The sequence below is a fragment of the Corylus avellana genome, chromosome 3 (genome assembly GCF_965113065.1).
Source record: "Corylus avellana chromosome 3, dhCorAvel1.hap1.2, whole genome shotgun sequence".
NCBI classification, from domain to species: Eukaryota; Viridiplantae; Streptophyta; class Magnoliopsida; order Fagales; family Betulaceae; genus Corylus; species Corylus avellana.
Genome location: NC_142492.1, coordinates 32097898 through 32117083, shown reverse-complemented (window position 1 = coordinate 32117083; position 19186 = coordinate 32097898). Strand labels below are relative to the sequence as shown.

Here is a 19186-nt window from a genome sequence, read left to right as displayed (position 1 = left end):
GGACACACCTTGTTTGTCTTGAGAATTACACTCACTATTCTCATGCTCACTCTCATAACTAACTCCAAATGCTAAGTAATTAACTCCCTGTTCAGCATCGTCCTTGTCTGACTCATCACTTTGAGTCACATTAAATGCCTTGCCATTTGACTTTCTCAAGTTAGCACAGTCAACACGAATGTGCCCATGTCCTCCACATTCATGACACTTAATACCTCTAGGTGACTTTCCTTTCTCAACATTCTCATTTCTAGATTTCTCAGAAAATTGTGAATTGCTATTTCTAAAATTTCCTTTCTTGTCTCTAAAGAATTTCCTAAACTTCCTAGCAAACATAGCAATTTCTTCCTCATTTCCAGAATCCTCATCAGATGAACCACAAGAGTCAACCTTAACATTTTTTGCCTTAAAAGCAATATTTTTGGTGTTCTTGTGTTTAGGAAGAATTAGCTCAAAGGTCTGAAGGGAACCTACAAGTTCTTCTACTCTCATAGTATCTAAGTCCTTGCTCTGTTGTATAGCAGCAATTTGGGGAATAAACCTCTCAGGCAAAGATCTTAAGATTTTTTTTTTCACCACTTTAGCATCATCCATTTTCTTTCCCAAATTAATGGTAGAGTTTCTAATGGCACTAAGCTTTGAATAGAATTCATCAAAAGTTTCATCTTCCTGCATTCTAATCTCCTCAAACTGAGAAACCAACATTTGAATTTTTGAAGTTCTAACAACCTTAGTTCCTTCATGTGTGATTTCTAAAGTTTCCCAGGCTTCCTTAGCTATTTCACATCTAGAAATTCTAGAAAATTCCTCATTTGAAACAAAGATGTAAATAGCATTTATAGCTTTGTCATTCGCAGTAGCATTATTCTTTTCCTCCGTTGTCCATTCAGCAATTGCTTTGTCTGGACGTGTCCATCCAGATTCAACAATATGCCAAACATTAATGGATTTAAAATAAGCTCTCATACGAATTTTCCAAAGCTTATAATTTGTTCCGTCAAAGACGGGAAGAGAATTAGGAGCAACCGTAAGAGACATTTGATATGGAGTCTCGGATCACACTCAGGAAATAAATCCTTCACAGAGTGAACCCGCTTTGATACCAATTGAAAATTCTAAAAAGACTCCAAACGACACCTATTCAAATGTCTAGGTGATTCACAAATATTAAGCGGAATAAGATTTGACCTAATAATTAATAATCAACCAAATACAGATATGTAATGAAAAACAAGAACACAAATATTTGGTTACGAAGAGGAAACTATTTAGAAAACTCTCTAAATGTAAAACCTCTCCGGGGTAGCCAAACCCAGGAAATCAATCCACTATAAGAAGAATAAGGAATACAAGAAGAATTACAAAACCTTTGCAATTTACTCTTCCTTGTACACGACAAGCGACCCACTTGACTTCTACCGCAGTAGCCCTTTTCAGAACATCTGGCACAATTCTTCTATAAGATTTCCTTTTACCGGAACTCCGATTGGCTTCACGTATTTAATCCCTTCTCAAATAAGCTAAAACAATATCTCTCTCTAAGCTCTCTGATTTTGCTCTCCAAAAATACGTACATATAAATGTAGCAAAATCGTGTTTAAATAGAAAATAACCCTAATAAGTCAGCCAGGTCCGGACCCTGCAAATCTGAGGTCCGGACAGGCCTCATAAAATGAACTTTCGGAAAATGGGGTCCGGACCCTGCTTCTGGCGGTCCGGACCTCCCCTTCATACGACACTTTCTGGAAATGGGGTCCGGACCCTGATTCTGGAGGTCCGGACCCCTCCTTCAAAACATGGTTTCTGGTTTTTGTGTCCGGACCCAGCTTCTGGTGGTCCGGACATGCTCTAGAACCTGCTTTCTAAAAATTCTCATTTTCAACTCCATACATGTAAACCGAATGAGCCAAAACCTGAACTAACAAAGCCATTAGGGTCGATTGAACACTAGCGTTAGCCGAAAACTCTAACATCATGAAAGACAAGATAATGCTAATAAAAATATAAAAGAATAGCGGAATAAAATAAATAACACAAAAAAAATTTTTGTTGTTCAGTCTTATGATCTATTTCCACAAGATAAAGCCCGAAATGTTACATTGTATTCCTATTCAATTAATGATATTACAATATAGAGGTCCATATATATTTATCAAGAGGTGGAGAGACTACAAAACGGTATGAAAGATCAAATCAAATCAAATTTAGATCTATCTATTCAAATATAATTTTATTTTATTACAATCAATTGCAATTAATACTGTAATCAAATCCTATAATAAGGAGTTGCAACTGCTATAAGGGGGAATTTTTTATGAATGGTTAGACCAGTAGATTCAGTCATGTCCAAATCCTCTCCTCTTGCTCCACCAGGCAATGTCCAATCAAAGTTGTGCAGCAGATTTGCCAAAACAAGCTCGACAGTGGTCACAGCAAAGGAAATTCCGGGGCAACCCCTCCTTCCAGCACCAAATGGAATAAATTGGAAGTCATGTCCTCTAAAATCCATAGAGGATGTCAAGAACCTTTCTGGCATAAACTCCTCTGGTTCATCCCAAGATGCAGGGTCTCTTCCAATTGCCCATGCATTGATAATAACTCGTGTTTCAGTTGCAATGTGATATCCCTGTATTTCGATGTTTTGAGTCGATTCTCGGGGAACTAGCAGTGGAATAGGCGGATGGAAGCGAAGTGTCTCTTTGATCACTGCCTTCAAATAATGCATATTATCCAAATCATCCTCTGTTATCTCCTTTTTGTTGCCACTGATCACTCTCACCTCATTCTGCACCTTTTTCATAGCCTTAGGGTGCCTAAGAAGCTCTGTCATTGCCCACTCTAAGACTGTGTAGGTAGTGTCGGTACCAGCAGCAAATACATCCTACAAATAGAAAGAAAAAAAATGGTAAATATAGAAGAAAGATGTCAATATGCATGAGATAAGAGAATAAAATACCTTATACCCCCTAAAATAGAACAAGCCCTTTAGAATTCAAGACCATCCAATACTGCATTATCTCCTTTCCATGATCATTGAAAGTGATAAAAGGTCATTTAACAGCTCCCTTTTACCCTAATTCGACAGTTAGGCATTAAGAAATGCTATATACTATGTCCCAATTCCATTGAATTCATGATATGGCAATACTCTTTTTAACAATGACTAATTTAAATGTTGCCAGACATCCAACATCAGCCCGGCCAATGAGATAGGGGTTGGAGTATAGTACATAGAATTACTCATTGGGCATTACATGCTTTAGTATATCAAGACATGTCACATGGGGTTAATCCAACATTAATATCAAGTTGGTTAGAGACCATAAGTTTGTGTCAAAGGACATAATAGAATTCGTAATAGGTTTTAAAGATCTAATAGTGTATTTGTTGTCACATGGTTAATATGTTGCCACATTACTTAAAATTTTTAAATGACGTAATACTATATATACCATTAGATGAAAAAAAAAAAAAAAAAAAAGACTATATAACTGTTCCTCTCCATTTCAAGTCTTGATATGGAGAGAGAGAGGTTTTTGGTGCTGATAATTTCAATGTCAAAACATATTGTTTTGTAAGTATTAGGTTTAGGTCTAACTTGGAATTGAAATGCGGTTCAAGACAAGTAAATAATTCAAGTGTGGAAATGCAGCATGTCCCATACTAAAACTCGAGAGGGTCAGTCAATCCATTGGTCGACCAAGGTTGGGTAGGTTGCGATTTCACTTGAAATCCTAACGGCTGGATCGACCAAGCTTGAGCCTTGGTGTACCTAACCCAGCCACCAAATGTTGTATTTTCCATCAACTTTAATATGCAGCATGTCCTATACTAAAACTCGAGAGGGTCGGTCAATCCCTCAGCCGACTAAGGTTGGGCAAGTTGCGATTTCACTTGAAACCCTAACGGCTTGATCGATCGAGCTTGAGCCTAGGTTTACCGAACCCAGCCACCAAGTGTTTTATTTTCCATTGAATTTGACTTAAAACGCTGATTTTTCCCATCTCTATATAAGCCTTATAATCCACAACTTTCAGACACTAAGACTATTCATTCGTTGTGAGAGAAGTTTATCGTATTTCTTGAGCCTAAATAGATTATAAACTTCTCCAAGTTCCATATTCTTTCCCAAATCAAACAACAAAAAATGGCAAGGTTCATTTGTGAAAGTGATTCCTATAAAAGAATGCCACAGGTTATAGAGCCATTGTAGTGGGAGGTGAACATGTAGCTTGTCGAGATTACAAAATTGGGTTTTCAGAGTAACAAAGGTTTTGTAAGTAGAACAATTAGTAACATAAGTTTTCTATATTTCTTTCTTTTTGGGGTTGGTTGGCCACCGTAGTGGTTTTGATATATGTGATTATTTTTGTTTTTATATATTCTTGCTTTGATTTTGGTAGTAATGTCTGTCTGTGTATAACTTTAAAGTTGATAACTTTATTGAATGTTATTGTGTTTAGTAAACTAGGTTAATAACAACTTAGGATCTAAATCGTATTTTTCAGAGAGAATCCCAGTGATACTATTGCCCACTTACCTGTTGCCTAGCCACCAATCGACTTATAAAGACAGTATGGGTTTCATTGACAAAACTATTTAGAATGTGTTTTTTTGCTTATTATTAGTTGTAATGTAACATAGATCGAGATGAAAACTGTTTTGAGTATTTTGTCTATTTAAAGATGTGAGGAAACTTCACTTAAACCCTATAAACTTCCATCACTTTTACAATTACCCCTCTAAAGTCTCTAAAGTTAAATAAAATAAATAAATAAATAAAAATAAAAACCTCTCAATGTAGTTTATCGAACTTCCAATTTTTTGCAATCTCACCCATCCATTAAATTCTAACAAAGGGGGTGACATAATTACCAAAATACCCTCTTTTTTTTTAAAAAAATAATAATAATAAAAATTGCAAAAATTTAGACATTGGTCAAGATTTGATGGAGTTTGAGAAAATACACACGCTTAAACCTTTGCAATTTTTTTTAATTATAAAAAAATATGGATATTTTGGAAATTTTGATGGATTTAACAAAAAAAAAAAAAAGAAAAAGGACGGGTGACATTACAAGAAATTAGAACTTTGATAGAAGAAATTGAGAGTTTTTTTTTTTTTAACTTTAACTTTGGGGGACATTACAAATTAAAGTGATGGAATTTAGCCTAATTTCTAAGAAAATCAAGAAACCCAAGAATTAAGAAGAAATGCACTGATCAATTATATCACATATAAAGCTCGTGTACGCACCCACACAAGGAGAGAGAGAAAGAGAGAGAGAGAGAGGGAGAAAGGTTTGCTTACCAGGATTAGAGCCTTGACGCTAACTCTGTCAATAGGAAAACCAATCTCGTTTTCCTTTTGGATTTGAAGCAAAACGTCCACAAAATCCTTTTGGTGTTCATTTTCTAGCCCTCTCCTTTGACAATCTATGTGCTCTTCAATTACTCCTTCTAGAAAATCATCAAACTGGTTAGCCACTTTCTCCGCCCTAGCATCCAAGCCATTGATACGGCTCACCCAAGCAAGCCATGGAATATAATCCCCCACACTTGGAGCACCCAACAACTCCGCGAACTCGCACAAAAGCTCCTTAAACTTCCTTCCACCATCCCCTGCACTATGCTTCCTTCCCAAAGCCACCCTACATGTTACATCATTAGTAAGGTTTGCAAGCACTTGGCTTAAATTCACATGTGCTGAAGAACAAGACTGTTTGATATTCTCAATCAATAGAAAAGTTTCCTCCTCTCTCACGGCGCGAAAAGACTGAACCCTTTTGTTACTCAAAACATGTAGCACTGATATGCTTTTCATCTGCCTCCAGTACTCGCCATAGGGTGCCGTTGCCACATCTTTGTAATTGTATAACAGTTTCTCAGACATGCTTGATTTGGGCCGGTTGGCAAAGATGAGGTCATGGGTCTTCATGATCTCACGGGCAGCATCAGCAGACGATGCAACAAGTGTTGGTATGCTGCCAAAGTGAAGCAGCATGAGGGGGCCATGGCGTTGAGCTAAGGACCCGAGTGAACGGTGAGGATGCGAGCCGAGTTGGTGGAAGTTCCCGACGATAGGGAGCTTTGGTGGCGAAGGTGGTGTGTTTGTTTTGGTGGTCGAAAAGGTAGAGGACCATTTGAATAGGAATATTAAGATGAAGGCCAAGATGGTTAAAACAAAGGGATGGAGAAAGAAGAAAGTTGCAGTTTGGCCTAGCAATATTTGCAGGAAGTTGGACATTTTCTTGTGTGTTTAATGATGTTGGGGATCCGCGCTGTTCATATGAAGATGAATGTGCATAAACATATGGGGAAAAGGGCAAAACTTAAACCTACGCGCGTACAAAGATGTGATGGATCTGAAATTGAGCTCCACTGAAATTATTAACAAGGTTTGATAAATATCCATGGACTTCCTTGTACGTGGTGATCCTCTCGATCTCTTGAAAATTAAATGTCTAGTTTTCTTTACCATTGAATTATTAAAGTTCCTGAGGTTGACCAATGCGACTGGTTAATTTTTGTTTGCTTCATTTTGAATTTTCGGATTCCTTAATTAACACGATTCTTGGCAGATATTTCCACAACAAAACAGATTCCTTAGCAGATGAAAAAACGCAAAGATAGGCAATTGCGTGCATGTACGTACGTTTCCTCGTGGAACAATTTGGTGCATTCGGAAGGGATAGGGTGTGTGAGCTTCTCACTGGACATGGAGCAAAGTCGATATCTGTTTCTGTCTGTGCATGGGACAAGAACATCAAGACCGCCTTGTAAATGTAAGGACCCAAAGAAAAACACATGTTATCATTTAGTTAATTTGAATTTTTTTTTTTTTTTAATTTTTTTATAAAATTCAGTTTTCTCGTTAGGGCATGTCATGCAATGTTTTAGTAATAAATATCTTGGCTTTACAATCTGGCTCTAATATCATTTATAACAATTTAGAAAAATTGCTAATTACATATGCGCTATCACCACAAAATAATTAATTAATGTTGAGTTTTCCTATAATTCATTATAAAGTTCAGCTTCATCTAGTAATTAGGTAATATGAGACTTAAAACTCATAACTATTTTATAAATTATCCACTCAATGTAGGCTACTCATCATCTTCTCAATATAGAACTGGAGTATTATATTAAACTTCACTTAAAAAAATTAGGGTGCATTAGACCTTGACAATTCCACCGCATTTTGTTTAATCTTTGAAGAGTTTTTATATATATATATTTTGGAAAAAGTTCACATAACCTCCCTCCTCAAACTACCATATAATTGACAATATCTCACCTAAACTACTAAAATTTGTCAATGTTACCCCTAATAACGAAATTAAAATTAAAAACATTAAAAAATCTGAAAAAAAAAAAAAAAAAAAAAAAAGGGAGTGGAAATTTTAAAAAGAAAAATCGTTTTTTTTTTAAGAAAAAATTAACTTTTTTTTTTTTTTTGCTTTGTTGCTTTTATGCTTCTTTTTTTTTTTAATTTATATTGGTATTTTTGTCTTTTTACAAAATATTAGGGTTATTTTTGTCTTTTTTCTAATCCTAGGGGAACATTGTCCCAATTGAAAGTTTAGAGGACAATTGAAATTTTTTGGTAGTTTGAAAGAACGTTTTCTCAATTGAAAGTTTATAAAAGATATTATCAATAGGGTAATAGTTTGAGGAGATCCATGAGCTTTCCTTTTATTTTTTTCTATTGTTTTTAATTTTGTTTGGGCCGTAGCTCTTACTTTAGTGATGCAACCCGTTGATGTATCTATTTATTCGGGCCGGAATTGCTTAAGCAATCTTTTATTTATTCAATTAATATTTAATAGGGTAAAGTTCATATACCCCCCTCAAACTATCACCCAATTGACAATGTACCTCCTAAACTTTCAATTGTGTCAATATCCTCCACAAACTATCAAAATATTGTCAGTGTCCCCCCTAAGGCTAGCAAAAAGATAAAAATACTCCTATGCATTTCTCAATAAGACAAAAATACTCCTATAAATTCAAAAAATAAATAAATTTTTATTTAAAAAAAAAAAACGAAAATTTAAATTTAAAAAGAATGATTTTTTTTTTAAATAATTATTTTTTAAACAAAAATTTTAATTTTTTTCTTTAAAAACGATTTTTTTTTTTTTAAATGAAATTTTTTTAAAACGATATTTTCTTTAAACATAAATTTTTATCTAAAAGAAACGGAAATATTTTCTTAAACGAAAATTGTTAATTGTTTTTAAAACAGAAACTTTTATTTTTAAAAAAAAAAATTCATAACAAAAAAAAAAAAAGAAATTTTTAATTTTTTTCTTATAAAATGGATTTTTTTTTAAAAAAAAAAAAATTAAAATTTTCCACCCTTTGGATGTATTTATTTATTTTAGTATTAGGTTTTTTCTAGAAGTTTTAGTATTTTTTGTTTTTATTTTACTAAGGGTAGTTTCGTCATTGGGGGGAACATTGACAATTTTTGGTAGTTTGGAGAGAAAATTGTCACAATTAAAAGTTTAGGGGGGATATTGTCAATTAGATGGTAGTTTGAGGGGGGTATATGGACTTTCCTCTATTTAATATTGTTGAAGCCATAGTTATATTCATTGTTGAACTTGCATTGGAAGTAGTTGGTCTTTATATGAGGAAGCCGAAAGATATATGCATGAGTAATTGGGGGGTGAGGGTGCTCAGTGAAGAGCAAATTGAGTATGCATGCATTGATGCCTATGCCTCTTTTAGGATAGGCTGCAAGCTTCTAATGGAAGATCAATAAGGGTCTCTTTATGTATTTGGGCATCTATATATTTGAGCCTCTTTGCATGAATTATTTCCTGTTCTTGGTCTCTTTTTAAGTCTACTCTTTTGTTTAGTTTGCTGAATATAATCTCAGGACTTATTATTTTCTATGAAATTGTAACTTTCTTTCTTTAATTTGTTTAAAGCATGATTTTGGTCATTATAATTGTCATAGTGTTGTAGGACGGTCGTGCGACCCTCCTCCCCATGACAAGGTATGAATGCTTGATCGTTACCACGTTCAAATGAAAGTGTGATCGATACATTCAAAAGTCAAAGCCAAACTGTCCGATCGCATCTACATTCGAACAAAAGTGCAATCACAACAGTCTAAACGTAGCAGTACAAAAGGAAGGATTTTCTAGTAATATTTCTAGAAATCTTTCTTCTGTCACACCAAAAATATGTGCCTTTTAAAATCACTATTTAATCAAAATCTAATAATGATCAGTTACAACTATAACGGTAATTTTAAAAGTCACGTTATTCTTGGAGAGACACAAATTTAGCATTACAAGATTTTTCACAGGGATTCAATATTCCAACCGATTTTCATCCATATCTTATTCAAAATCCAATTTTATTAATTTCCTTATTAGATTACGAATTGCATCTTTCCAACTTTAGATGACTTTGTTGCCTTTTCAGATTTAGTCTTTGTATTGTTTTATTGTTAAGCTTAGTTTTATTTCTTTAATTTCTTTAGGGTGGTGTTATAAGTAGGGGTGTCAACCCGATCCGGTTTTCCGGTTTTTAGCCAAAACCGGAACCGGAACCGGGACCCCGGTTAACAGGGGTCCCGGTTCCCGGCCGGTTCCGGTTTTACCCGGTCCGGTAACCGATTTTTGAAAAAAATTAGTGTTTGGAGCTTATTTTAGGTATTGAGCCTAAAATAAGCCCATTATTTTTTTCATAAGTTAGCTCATTTAAAAAAAAAAGCTGTTAATCTTTTTGTCTAAATTAAAGAGGCTTTGTTGTGATTGTTCCAAATAATTAAAAAATAAACCTAAAAAAGCCTAAAAATCCTAAAAAAATCAATGTTTTTGCCTATATGAGCCTTAGAAATAAAAATTCAAATTTTTTAAAATACCCTAAAAATCATTTTAAAACCTTCAAAACCGGAAAAGTGAGAAACCTAATTGCCTAAGGTCCTAAACGCTGTGTAAAAGACTAAAAGAATTATATATATATATATATATATATATATATATATATATATATATATATATATATATATATATAAATAAGACCCGGTTCCGGTTTTCCTGGTTTTTACCGGGTGCCAAAAACCGGGACCGGAACCGGGGTCCCGTTTTTTTTTTTTTTTGTGCAACCGGAACCGGAACCGGTCCCTGGTTTCCCGATTTCCAGTTTCCCGGTTTTTTGATCCCGGTTTCGGTTTCCCGGTTATTTTTTACACCCCTAGTTATAAGAGGACAAATAGATGTACGGAAAAACAATTTTGGAGAAAGACTTATAAAATATTACTGAGAAAGAAAATCATATCATCTTATTTTTAAAGAAGGAAAATCTATATGGTCTAAATAGGACCTATTCTCTCTCTCTCTCTCTCTTTTGGTCTAAATAGGACTTCATTATAGAGAGGTGGAGAGATAAAACGGTACGAGAGATCAAATCAAATTTAATCGAATTCAAATCTGATTTGATTTTATTACAATCAACTATAATTAATGCTGAAATCAAATCCTATAATATATAATGAAATCTCATAATATATTCTAATAATAAGGAGTTGCAACTACTATAAGGGGGAATTTTTTATGAATGGTTAGACCAGTAGATTCAGTCATGTCCAAATCCTCTCCTCTTGCTCCAGTACCAGGCAATGTCCAATCAAAGTTGTGCAGCAGATTTGCCAAAACAAGCTCGGCAGTGGTCATTGCAAAGGAAATTCCGGGGCAACCCCTCCTTCCAGCACCAAATGGAATCAATTGGAAGTCATGTCCTCTAAAATCTATAGAAGATATCAAGAACCTTTCTGGCATAAACTCCTCTGGTTCATCCCAAGATGCAGGGTCTCTTCCAATTGCCCATGCATTGATGATAACTTGTGTTCTAGCTGCAATGTCATAGCCCTGTATTTTGATGTTTTGAGTCGATTCTCGGGGAATTAACAATGGAATAGGAGGATGGAAGCGAAGTGCCTCTTTGATCACTGCCTTCAAGTAATGCATATTATCCAAATCATCCTCTGTTATGTCCTTTTTTTTGCCACTGATCCCTCTCACCTCATCCTGCACCTTCTTCAAAGCCTTAGGGTGCCTTAGAAGCTCTGTCATTGTCCACTCTAAGACTGTGTACGTAGTGTCGGTACCAGCAGCAAATACATCCTACAAAAAGAAAAAGAAAAAGAAATATGGTAAATATAGAAGAAAGATGTCAATATGCATGAGATAAGCATAAAATACCTTATACCTCCTAAAGTAGAACAAGCCCTTTTGAATTCAAGACTATCCAATATTGCATTATCTCCTTTCCATGATCATTGAAAGTGATAAAAGGTCATTTAACAGCTCCCTTTTTACCCTAATTCTACAGTTAGGCATTAAGAAATGCTATATATTATACCCCAATCCTACTGAATTGATGTGACAATACTCTATTTAACAATAACTAATCTAAGAACTGATGGACACTTTTACATCAGCCCAATGAGATAGGGATACAATTGGAGTATAGTATATATATAGCATTATTCATTGGGCATCACATGCTTTAGTATATCAATACATGTCACATGGGGTTAATCCAACATTATGTAATACAATTCATATTAGGTTTCAAAGATCTAATGTTGTAATTGGTATAACATGTGAATATGTTGTCATATCATTTAAAATTTTTAAATGATACAATACTATGTATAATGTTAGATGGAAAACAAAAAATAGATTGTGAAACAGTTCCTCTCCATTTCAAGTCATAATCTGGATAGAGTTAAGTTTTTTTAGTGTTGGCAATTTCAATGTCAAATCATGTTGTGTTATAAGTATTAGGTTTAGGTCTAACTTGGGATTGAAATGCGGTTCAAGACAAGTAAAAAAATTCAAGTGTGGAAATGCAGCATGTCCCATACTAAAACTCGAGAGGGTCAGTCAATCCATTGGTCGACCAAGGTTGGGTAGGTTGCGATTTCACTTGAAATCCTAACGGCTTGATCGACCAAGCTTGAGCCTTGGTGTACCTAACCCAGCCACCAAATGTTGTATTTTCCATCAACTTTGACTTAAAACCCCGATTTTTCTTGTCTATATATAAGCCTTATTATTCTTTCATTGTAAGAGAAGTTTATCATATTAATTTCTTGAGCTTAAACAAATTATAAACTTCTCCTAGTTCCATCTTTCCCAAATCAAACCACAAAAAATGTTCTAGAGCCTTTGCAGTGGGAGGTGAATGTGTAGTTTGCCGTAAGGGTGTTAATATGGTTACAGTTAGCGGTTATTGACAAAAACCACTAGCCGTAACCGCCTTAGCAGTTATTAGATTTTACTAACTGCAACTGCTAACTGCCTAGCAATTAGCGGTTAGTGAAATAGATAACCGTCCGCAAACTGCTTTTTCAAAATTGGGCTTTTTTTTTGTTTTTTTTGGCTTTTTGGGGGCTTTTTTTTTTTTTTTTTTTTTTTTAATCACTGTAACATTTTTTACCCTCATTTGTTTTTTTGTATTTTTAATGTCTTCTTGGGCCCAATTGCTATAAAAAGAGCCCATATTGAAAAATTAAAAATATTTGACCCCAAATTTATATTTACTTGTACTTTTAAAAAAAAAATCCTTAAATATTAAATCATAACCGGTTAACTTTAAAAAAAAAAAAAAAAAAAAAAAAAAAAAAAAAAATCAACCCAATATATAAAGAAAGTTCAACACAACTGTTACAACATATAAAAAAAAGATATAAAAAAGTTGAACACAAAATATAAAAATTAAAAATTAAAAAATTAAAAAAAAAAGTTCAAATAAAACATTAAATGATACAAATAAAACATTAAAACTTCATCTATCCTCTCATTTGGTATTATGGTAATGCTCAAACTCCTAAGTCTTAAATTCCTAATGATCTAATGGTCATACACTTATACTTAAATTATATGATCATATTATCTCACAAATCACAATTCATATTAATATAATAAAACTATCTTAGATCTAAGAATCTAAGATAATGTGATATGTGTTTTTTAAGTATAAAGTATCTAATAAATAATAATGCTTGAATCAAACACATTGTTTAATTCAATTGTGATTATTATTGTACATGAATAATATGAATCATATGATTAACTTGTAGACTTATGACTTATGAGTTATGTCATATTATATATGCATTATTTGTTATTATATAATCATATGATTTAATGATTAATTCATCATGTGATAATATATAAATTACTAAAATTATAATGATAATACATTAATACTTCAATTGTGGTTATAAGTAACACATTGTTTAATCCAATATCAATTACTTAATTTGATATTATACGAATCACATTATCATTGTACATTAATAATATGATTAACTTGAATAAAATATTTGAATTATCATTGAATCTTATGATTAAGTATTGATCTTATACATTTATATTATTCAATATGCATAATTGCATATGTGTATAATGTATAATTATAATTTATAACATATATGAACTTATAAGTTGACATACATTGAAACTAAGTCTCTAGATACTTAATTGTTCATTGTTGTATTAGTATGAACTTGCATACTTATGACTTATGACTTGTGAGTATATATGAATAATTTGTTATTATATAATCAAATGATTTAATGATTAATTGATCATGTAATATAATCATATAAATTATAGTGATAATATATTAATACTCAAATTGTGATTTAATTATCTAAAACAAAAATGTGATTTAATCATTAATAATCAATTGAATATATATATATATAAAGCAGTTAGCGGTTAACAATCACGGTTAGTAAACCCCATAATCACTAACCGGTTATAACGGTAAAGTGGTTAATGGTTAACAGTAATAGCAGTTAGCGGGCGGTTAATAACCGCCCACATTGACAACCTTAGTTTGCCAGGATTAAAAAATTAGATCTTAAAAGTCACAATTGTTTTGTAAGTAGAATAATCAGTAACATAAGTTTTTGCCTTTTGGGGTTCGCTAGCCCCCCCATAATGCATGGTTTTGATAGATGTGATTATATGTTTTTATATATGCTTCCTTTGATTTCGGTATTGATGTCTGTTGTGTTTAACTTTAAAGTTGATAACTTTGTTAATTGTTATTGTGTTTGGTAAACTAGATTAATGACAATTAATTAGGATCTAAATCATATTTTTCTAAGAGAATTCCAATAATGCATGCTTCTGCCCACTTACCTAGCCACCAATCGACTTAAAAAGATAGTATTGGGTTCGTTTAACAAAACTTTTTAAAATGTGTTTTTTGCTTATTAGTTGTAATGTAACCTAAAAATGAAAATAGTTTCGAGTATTTTGTGACTTTTTTCTATTTTGAGTTGTTTAATGCTTTTGTTTAATTTTTGGCTAGGAAAAACAAAAAGCACTCTAAAAAGATTGACAAATAAGCCCAGTAATATGTTATTGTCTCTTTTGTCTAGCTAATTGATTTATTACTTGATACAAAACTTCAAACCAATGCATATATTCCAAGTTCATCTGTTGCCCACGAAAGAAAATCTTTTCAGGAAATGGATTGTACAAGATCCCCTATGCCTTATTTGTCGATTGGAGGCGAAAACCATTGGGCATATTTGTGGAGGTGTCGCTCATCAACTGGTGTATATATATGGGCTATATAAATGTAGCAGAGCGATCCATAAATTTCTCTATTTTTTGGCAAAATTAATGAAGAAAAAAGGATCCCCTATATAACCCTTCCCTTAATTAGGAGATCCAGAAACATAGTTTTTAAGGAACAAGCTCTACTATACTTCCTTGATTTTTAATGAAAGTTCGATGATTTTCGCTGAAAAAGAAAAGTTCATCCTAGAATCTTGTAGAGGTGCCAGAAGCGCTAGTCATGAGCTACAATTACCCCTTTAACATAAAAAAAAAAAAAAAAAAACTCACAGTTAAATATATAGAATTTTCAATTTTTTTCAATATTATCCCTCCGTTCGATTTTTCCTTTAAATTTTAATGGAGTAGGTATCAAAATTACCAAAATACCCCCATTTGTTTTTTTTTTTTTAAATAAAAAATAAAAAAATTGCAAAATTTTGGGCATTAGTAAGGATTTAACGAAATTTGCAAAAATATGCACGCTTGGCTTTGCAATTTTTTTATTTATAAAAAATTATGATATTTTGAAAATTTTAACAGAATTTAACGGAAAAACCTAACGGAAATGTGATATTGTAAAACATTAAAAGTTCGATACACTAAATAACTAAATTAATAGTTTTTTAACTTTAGGGTGGACAATGCGAAAATGATCAGGAAGGCTAAGTGAACGTTTATCTGATTTTTAAGAAACTCAAGAAACCTGAAAATTAAGAAGAAATGCATTCATCAATTGTATCACGTATAGTGCGAGTGTACACACCCACACAGGGAGACAGAGAGAGAGAGAGAGAGGTTTGCTTACCAGGATTAGAGCTTTGACGCTAACTCTGTCAATAGGAAAACCAATCACGTTTTCCTTTTGGATTTGAAGCAAAACGTCCACAAAATCCTTTTGGTGTTCATTTTCTAGTCCTCTCTTCTGACAATCTATGTGCTCTTCAATTACTTCTTCTAGAAAATCATCAAACTGTTTAGCCACTTTCTCCGCTCTAGCATCCAAGCCATTCACACGGCTCACCCAAGCAAGCCATGGAATATAATCCCCCACGCTTAGAGCACCCAACAACTCCACGAACTCACCCAAAAGCTCCTTAAACTTTCTTCCACCTTCCCCTACGCCATACTTCCTTCCCAAAGCCACCCTACATACTACATCATTAGTAAGGTTTGCAAGCACTTGGCTTAAATTCACATATGCTGAAGAACAAGACTTTTTGATTTTCTCAATCAATAGAAAAGTTTCCTCCTCCCTCACAGCTCGAAAGGACTCAACCCTTTTGTTACTCAAAAGATGTAGCACTGATATGCTTTTCATTTGCCTCCAGTACTCGCCATAGGGGGCCGCTGACACATCTTTGTAATTGTATAGTAGTTTCTCGAACATGCTTGATTTGGGGCGGTTGGCAAAGATGAGGTCATGGGTCTTCATGATCTCGCGGGCAGCATCAGCAGACGAGGCAACAAGTGTTGGTACGCTGCCAAAGTGAAGCAGCATGAGGGGGCCATGGCGTTGAGCTAAGGACCAGAGTGAACGGTGAGGCTGCGATCCGAGTTGGTGGAAGTTCCCGACGATAGGGAGCTTTGGTGGTGAAGGTGGTGTGTTTGTTTTGGTGGTCGAAAAGGTAGAGGACCATTTGAATAGGAATATTAAGATGAAGGCCAAGATGGTTAAAACATAGGGATTGAGCAAGAAGAAAGTTGCAGTTTGCTCTAACAATTGTAGGGAGTTGGACATTTTCTTCTGTGTTTAATGTTGGGAAAATTGATAATTAATTGGCAATTAATTTCTCACATGCCCTTTATGTGAAAGACAAGTTTGGAAAGAAAACACATGAGAACACACACGTACACAAAGAGTTTACGTGGTTCGGCAATATGACTACATCCACGGGGCGTGATCCGGCCTGCTTTACTATTGAGAAATATTGAGTACAATGGTATAAGTCTAAACCGCTTAAGTTTAATATCCCAAACCCAAGCCTTTAACCCTTTATACACTCCACTCCTCAAATACCCAGTAAAAAAAAACTCTCTACACTTTGTAAATGCCACAAAGTGCTCTCACCAATTTGGATTTTTCGGATAATTTCAACCAAGGACTACATATCCTTTTATAGTGGCTTAATCACGAAAAATATGAGAACAATTTTAATCCAATTGCTGCTAGAAAAATGAAACCATCATGAATACAAAGTCTTTTCCATGATGAAGATAAGCATTACAGCCCACATGTTTATCCACACACATTTTCTCCAAAAAAATCCAATTCTAAGTTTTTCTTAGACTCCTTTAACATTATCTTCTTATAGATAAATAGGACTTGAGCCCACCAACTTGAATATTAATGTTTTCCAGCAATTATCTTCACACTTGTTGACAATTTGAGCCATTCAACAATTATCTTCTTATCTCCCCCTCACTTATGAGTCTCTTCACATTGACCCAACTCTCCCTCGCTTGTGAGTCTTTTTACATTTTCAAGAGTGTCTTATGTCAAGAGTTGCGGAAGGCGGACACAACTCTAAACCCGAGTTGATGCATCCAGACACCCGTCCCAGGAAGGTAACCATGGCTCTGATACCATTTATTGAGAGATAAAGCAATTATAGAGTTTTTACCTATAGTACATTAATATACATAATTGAACACAAATCTAGTCCAAAAGCATAAGCTAATGGGCTAAAGTCCACTTAAGTATATTAATTACTCTTTTTTTTAATATTTTTTTAATGTGAGACATAACACTTACAAATACGGAACACTCACAACATTTAATGATGTTGGGGATCTGAGCTGTTCATATAAATATGAATGTGCATAAAAGGCCACATATGGGGAAAAGGGCAAAACTTAAACCTACGTACGTACAAAGATGTGATGGATCTGAAATTGAGCTCCACTGAAATTATTAACAAGGTTTGATAAATATCCATGGACTTCCTTGTACGTGGTGATCCTCTCGATCTCTTGAAAATTAAATGTCTAGTTTTCTTTACCATTGAATTATTTAAGTTCCTGAGGTTGACCAATGCGACTGGTTAATTTTTGTTTGCTTCATTTTGAATTTTCTGATTCCTTAATTAACACGATTCTTGGCAGATATTTCCACAACAAAACAGATTCCTTAGCAGATGAAAAAACGCAAAGATAGGCAATTGCGTGCATGTACGTACGTTTCCTCGTGGAACAATTTGGTGCATTCGGAAGGGATAGGGTGTGTGAGCTTCTCACTGGACATGGAGCAAAGTCGATATCTGTTTCTGTCTGTGCATGGGACAAGAACATCATGACCGCCTTGTAAATGTAAGGACCCAAAGAAAAGCACATGTTATCTTAGTTAATTTGAATTTTTTTTTTATCATTTTTTTATAAAATTCAGTTTTCTCGTTAGGGCCTATCATGCAGTGTTTTAGTAATAAATATCTTGGCTTTACAGTCTGGCTCTAATATCATTTATAACAATTTAGAAAAATTGCTAGTTACATATGCGCTATCACCACAAAATGACTAATTAATGTTGAGTTTTCCTATAATTCATTATAAAGTTCAGCTTCATCTAGTAATTAGGTAATATGAAACTTAAAACTTGTAACTATTTTATAAATTATTCACTCCATGTAAGCTACTCATCATCTTCTCAATATAGAACTGGAGTGTTATATTAAACTTCACTAAAAAAAATTAGGGTGCATTAGAGCTTGACAATTCTACCGCATTTTGTTTAATCTTTGAAGAGTTTTTTTTTTTGGAAAAAGTCCATGTAACCTCTCTCCTCAAACTACTACTTAATTGACAATGTCTCACCTAAACTACTAAAATTTGTTAATGTTACTCCTAATAACAAAATTAAAATTAAAAACATTAAAAAATTTGAAACAAAAAAAAGGAGTGGAAATTTTAAAAAGAAAAATCTTTTTTTTTTAAAGAAAAAATTATATTTTTTTATTTTTTTTATTTTTTGCTTTTTTTTTAATTTATATTGGTATTTTTGTCTTTTTACAAAAATAAGGGTTATTTTTGTCTTTTTTCTAATCCTAGGGGGACATTGTCCCAATTGAAAGTTTGAAGGACAATTGAAATTTTTTGGTAATTTGGGAGAACATTTTCTCAATTGAAAGTTTATAAAAGACATTATCAATAAGGTAATAGTTTGAGGAGATCCATAAGCTTTCCTTTTATTTTTTTCTATTGTTTTTAATTTTGTTTGGGCCATAGCTCTTACTTTAGTGATGCAACCCGTTGATGTATCTACTTATTCGGGCCGGAATTGCTTAAGCAATCTTTTATTTATTCAATTAATATTTAATATTGTTGAAGCCGTAGTTATATTCATTGTTGAAGTCTTTATGTATATCAGCAGCAATACATCTTCTTGTTTGTGAAGACACATACGGTTCTGTAAAAGAAAATTCATTTTATAGCAATTAAAGAAGTTTTTTTTAGGTTAAACTGAAAATATTTTCGATCGCACCAAACACTAGAAAATAATTTTCAAAAATCATTTTAATTGTAAGCTTATCCATGCCGCTATGCACTCTTCAAATAGAAATTCATTTTTTGAAAGATCCTGACTT

At 33.4% G+C, this 19186-nt stretch overlaps 2 protein-coding genes across 2 annotated transcripts; both read right to left on the bottom strand.

Moving 5' to 3' along the window:
• Positions 1-2080: 2080 nt before the first annotated feature.
• LOC132176438 (cytochrome P450 736A117) lies at positions 2081-6622 on the bottom strand. The gene is made up of 2 exons (XM_059588639.2): positions 5312-6622; positions 2081-2881 (listed from the first exon to the last, which is right to left on the bottom strand). The coding sequence occupies exons 1-2, from the start codon at positions 6245-6247 to the stop codon at positions 2267-2269; spliced, it is 1551 nt and encodes a 516-aa protein (XP_059444622.1). The 5' UTR covers positions 6248-6622; the 3' UTR covers positions 2081-2266.
• A 3913-nt stretch (positions 6623-10535) lies between these two features.
• LOC132175252 (cytochrome P450 736A117-like) lies at positions 10536-16347 on the bottom strand. Its single transcript, XM_088514821.1, has 2 exons — positions 15415-16347; positions 10536-11147 (listed from the first exon to the last, which is right to left on the bottom strand). The coding sequence occupies exons 1-2, from the start codon at positions 16345-16347 to the stop codon at positions 10536-10538; spliced, it is 1545 nt and encodes a 514-aa protein (XP_088370947.1).
• Between the last annotated feature and the right edge of the window lie 2839 nt (positions 16348-19186).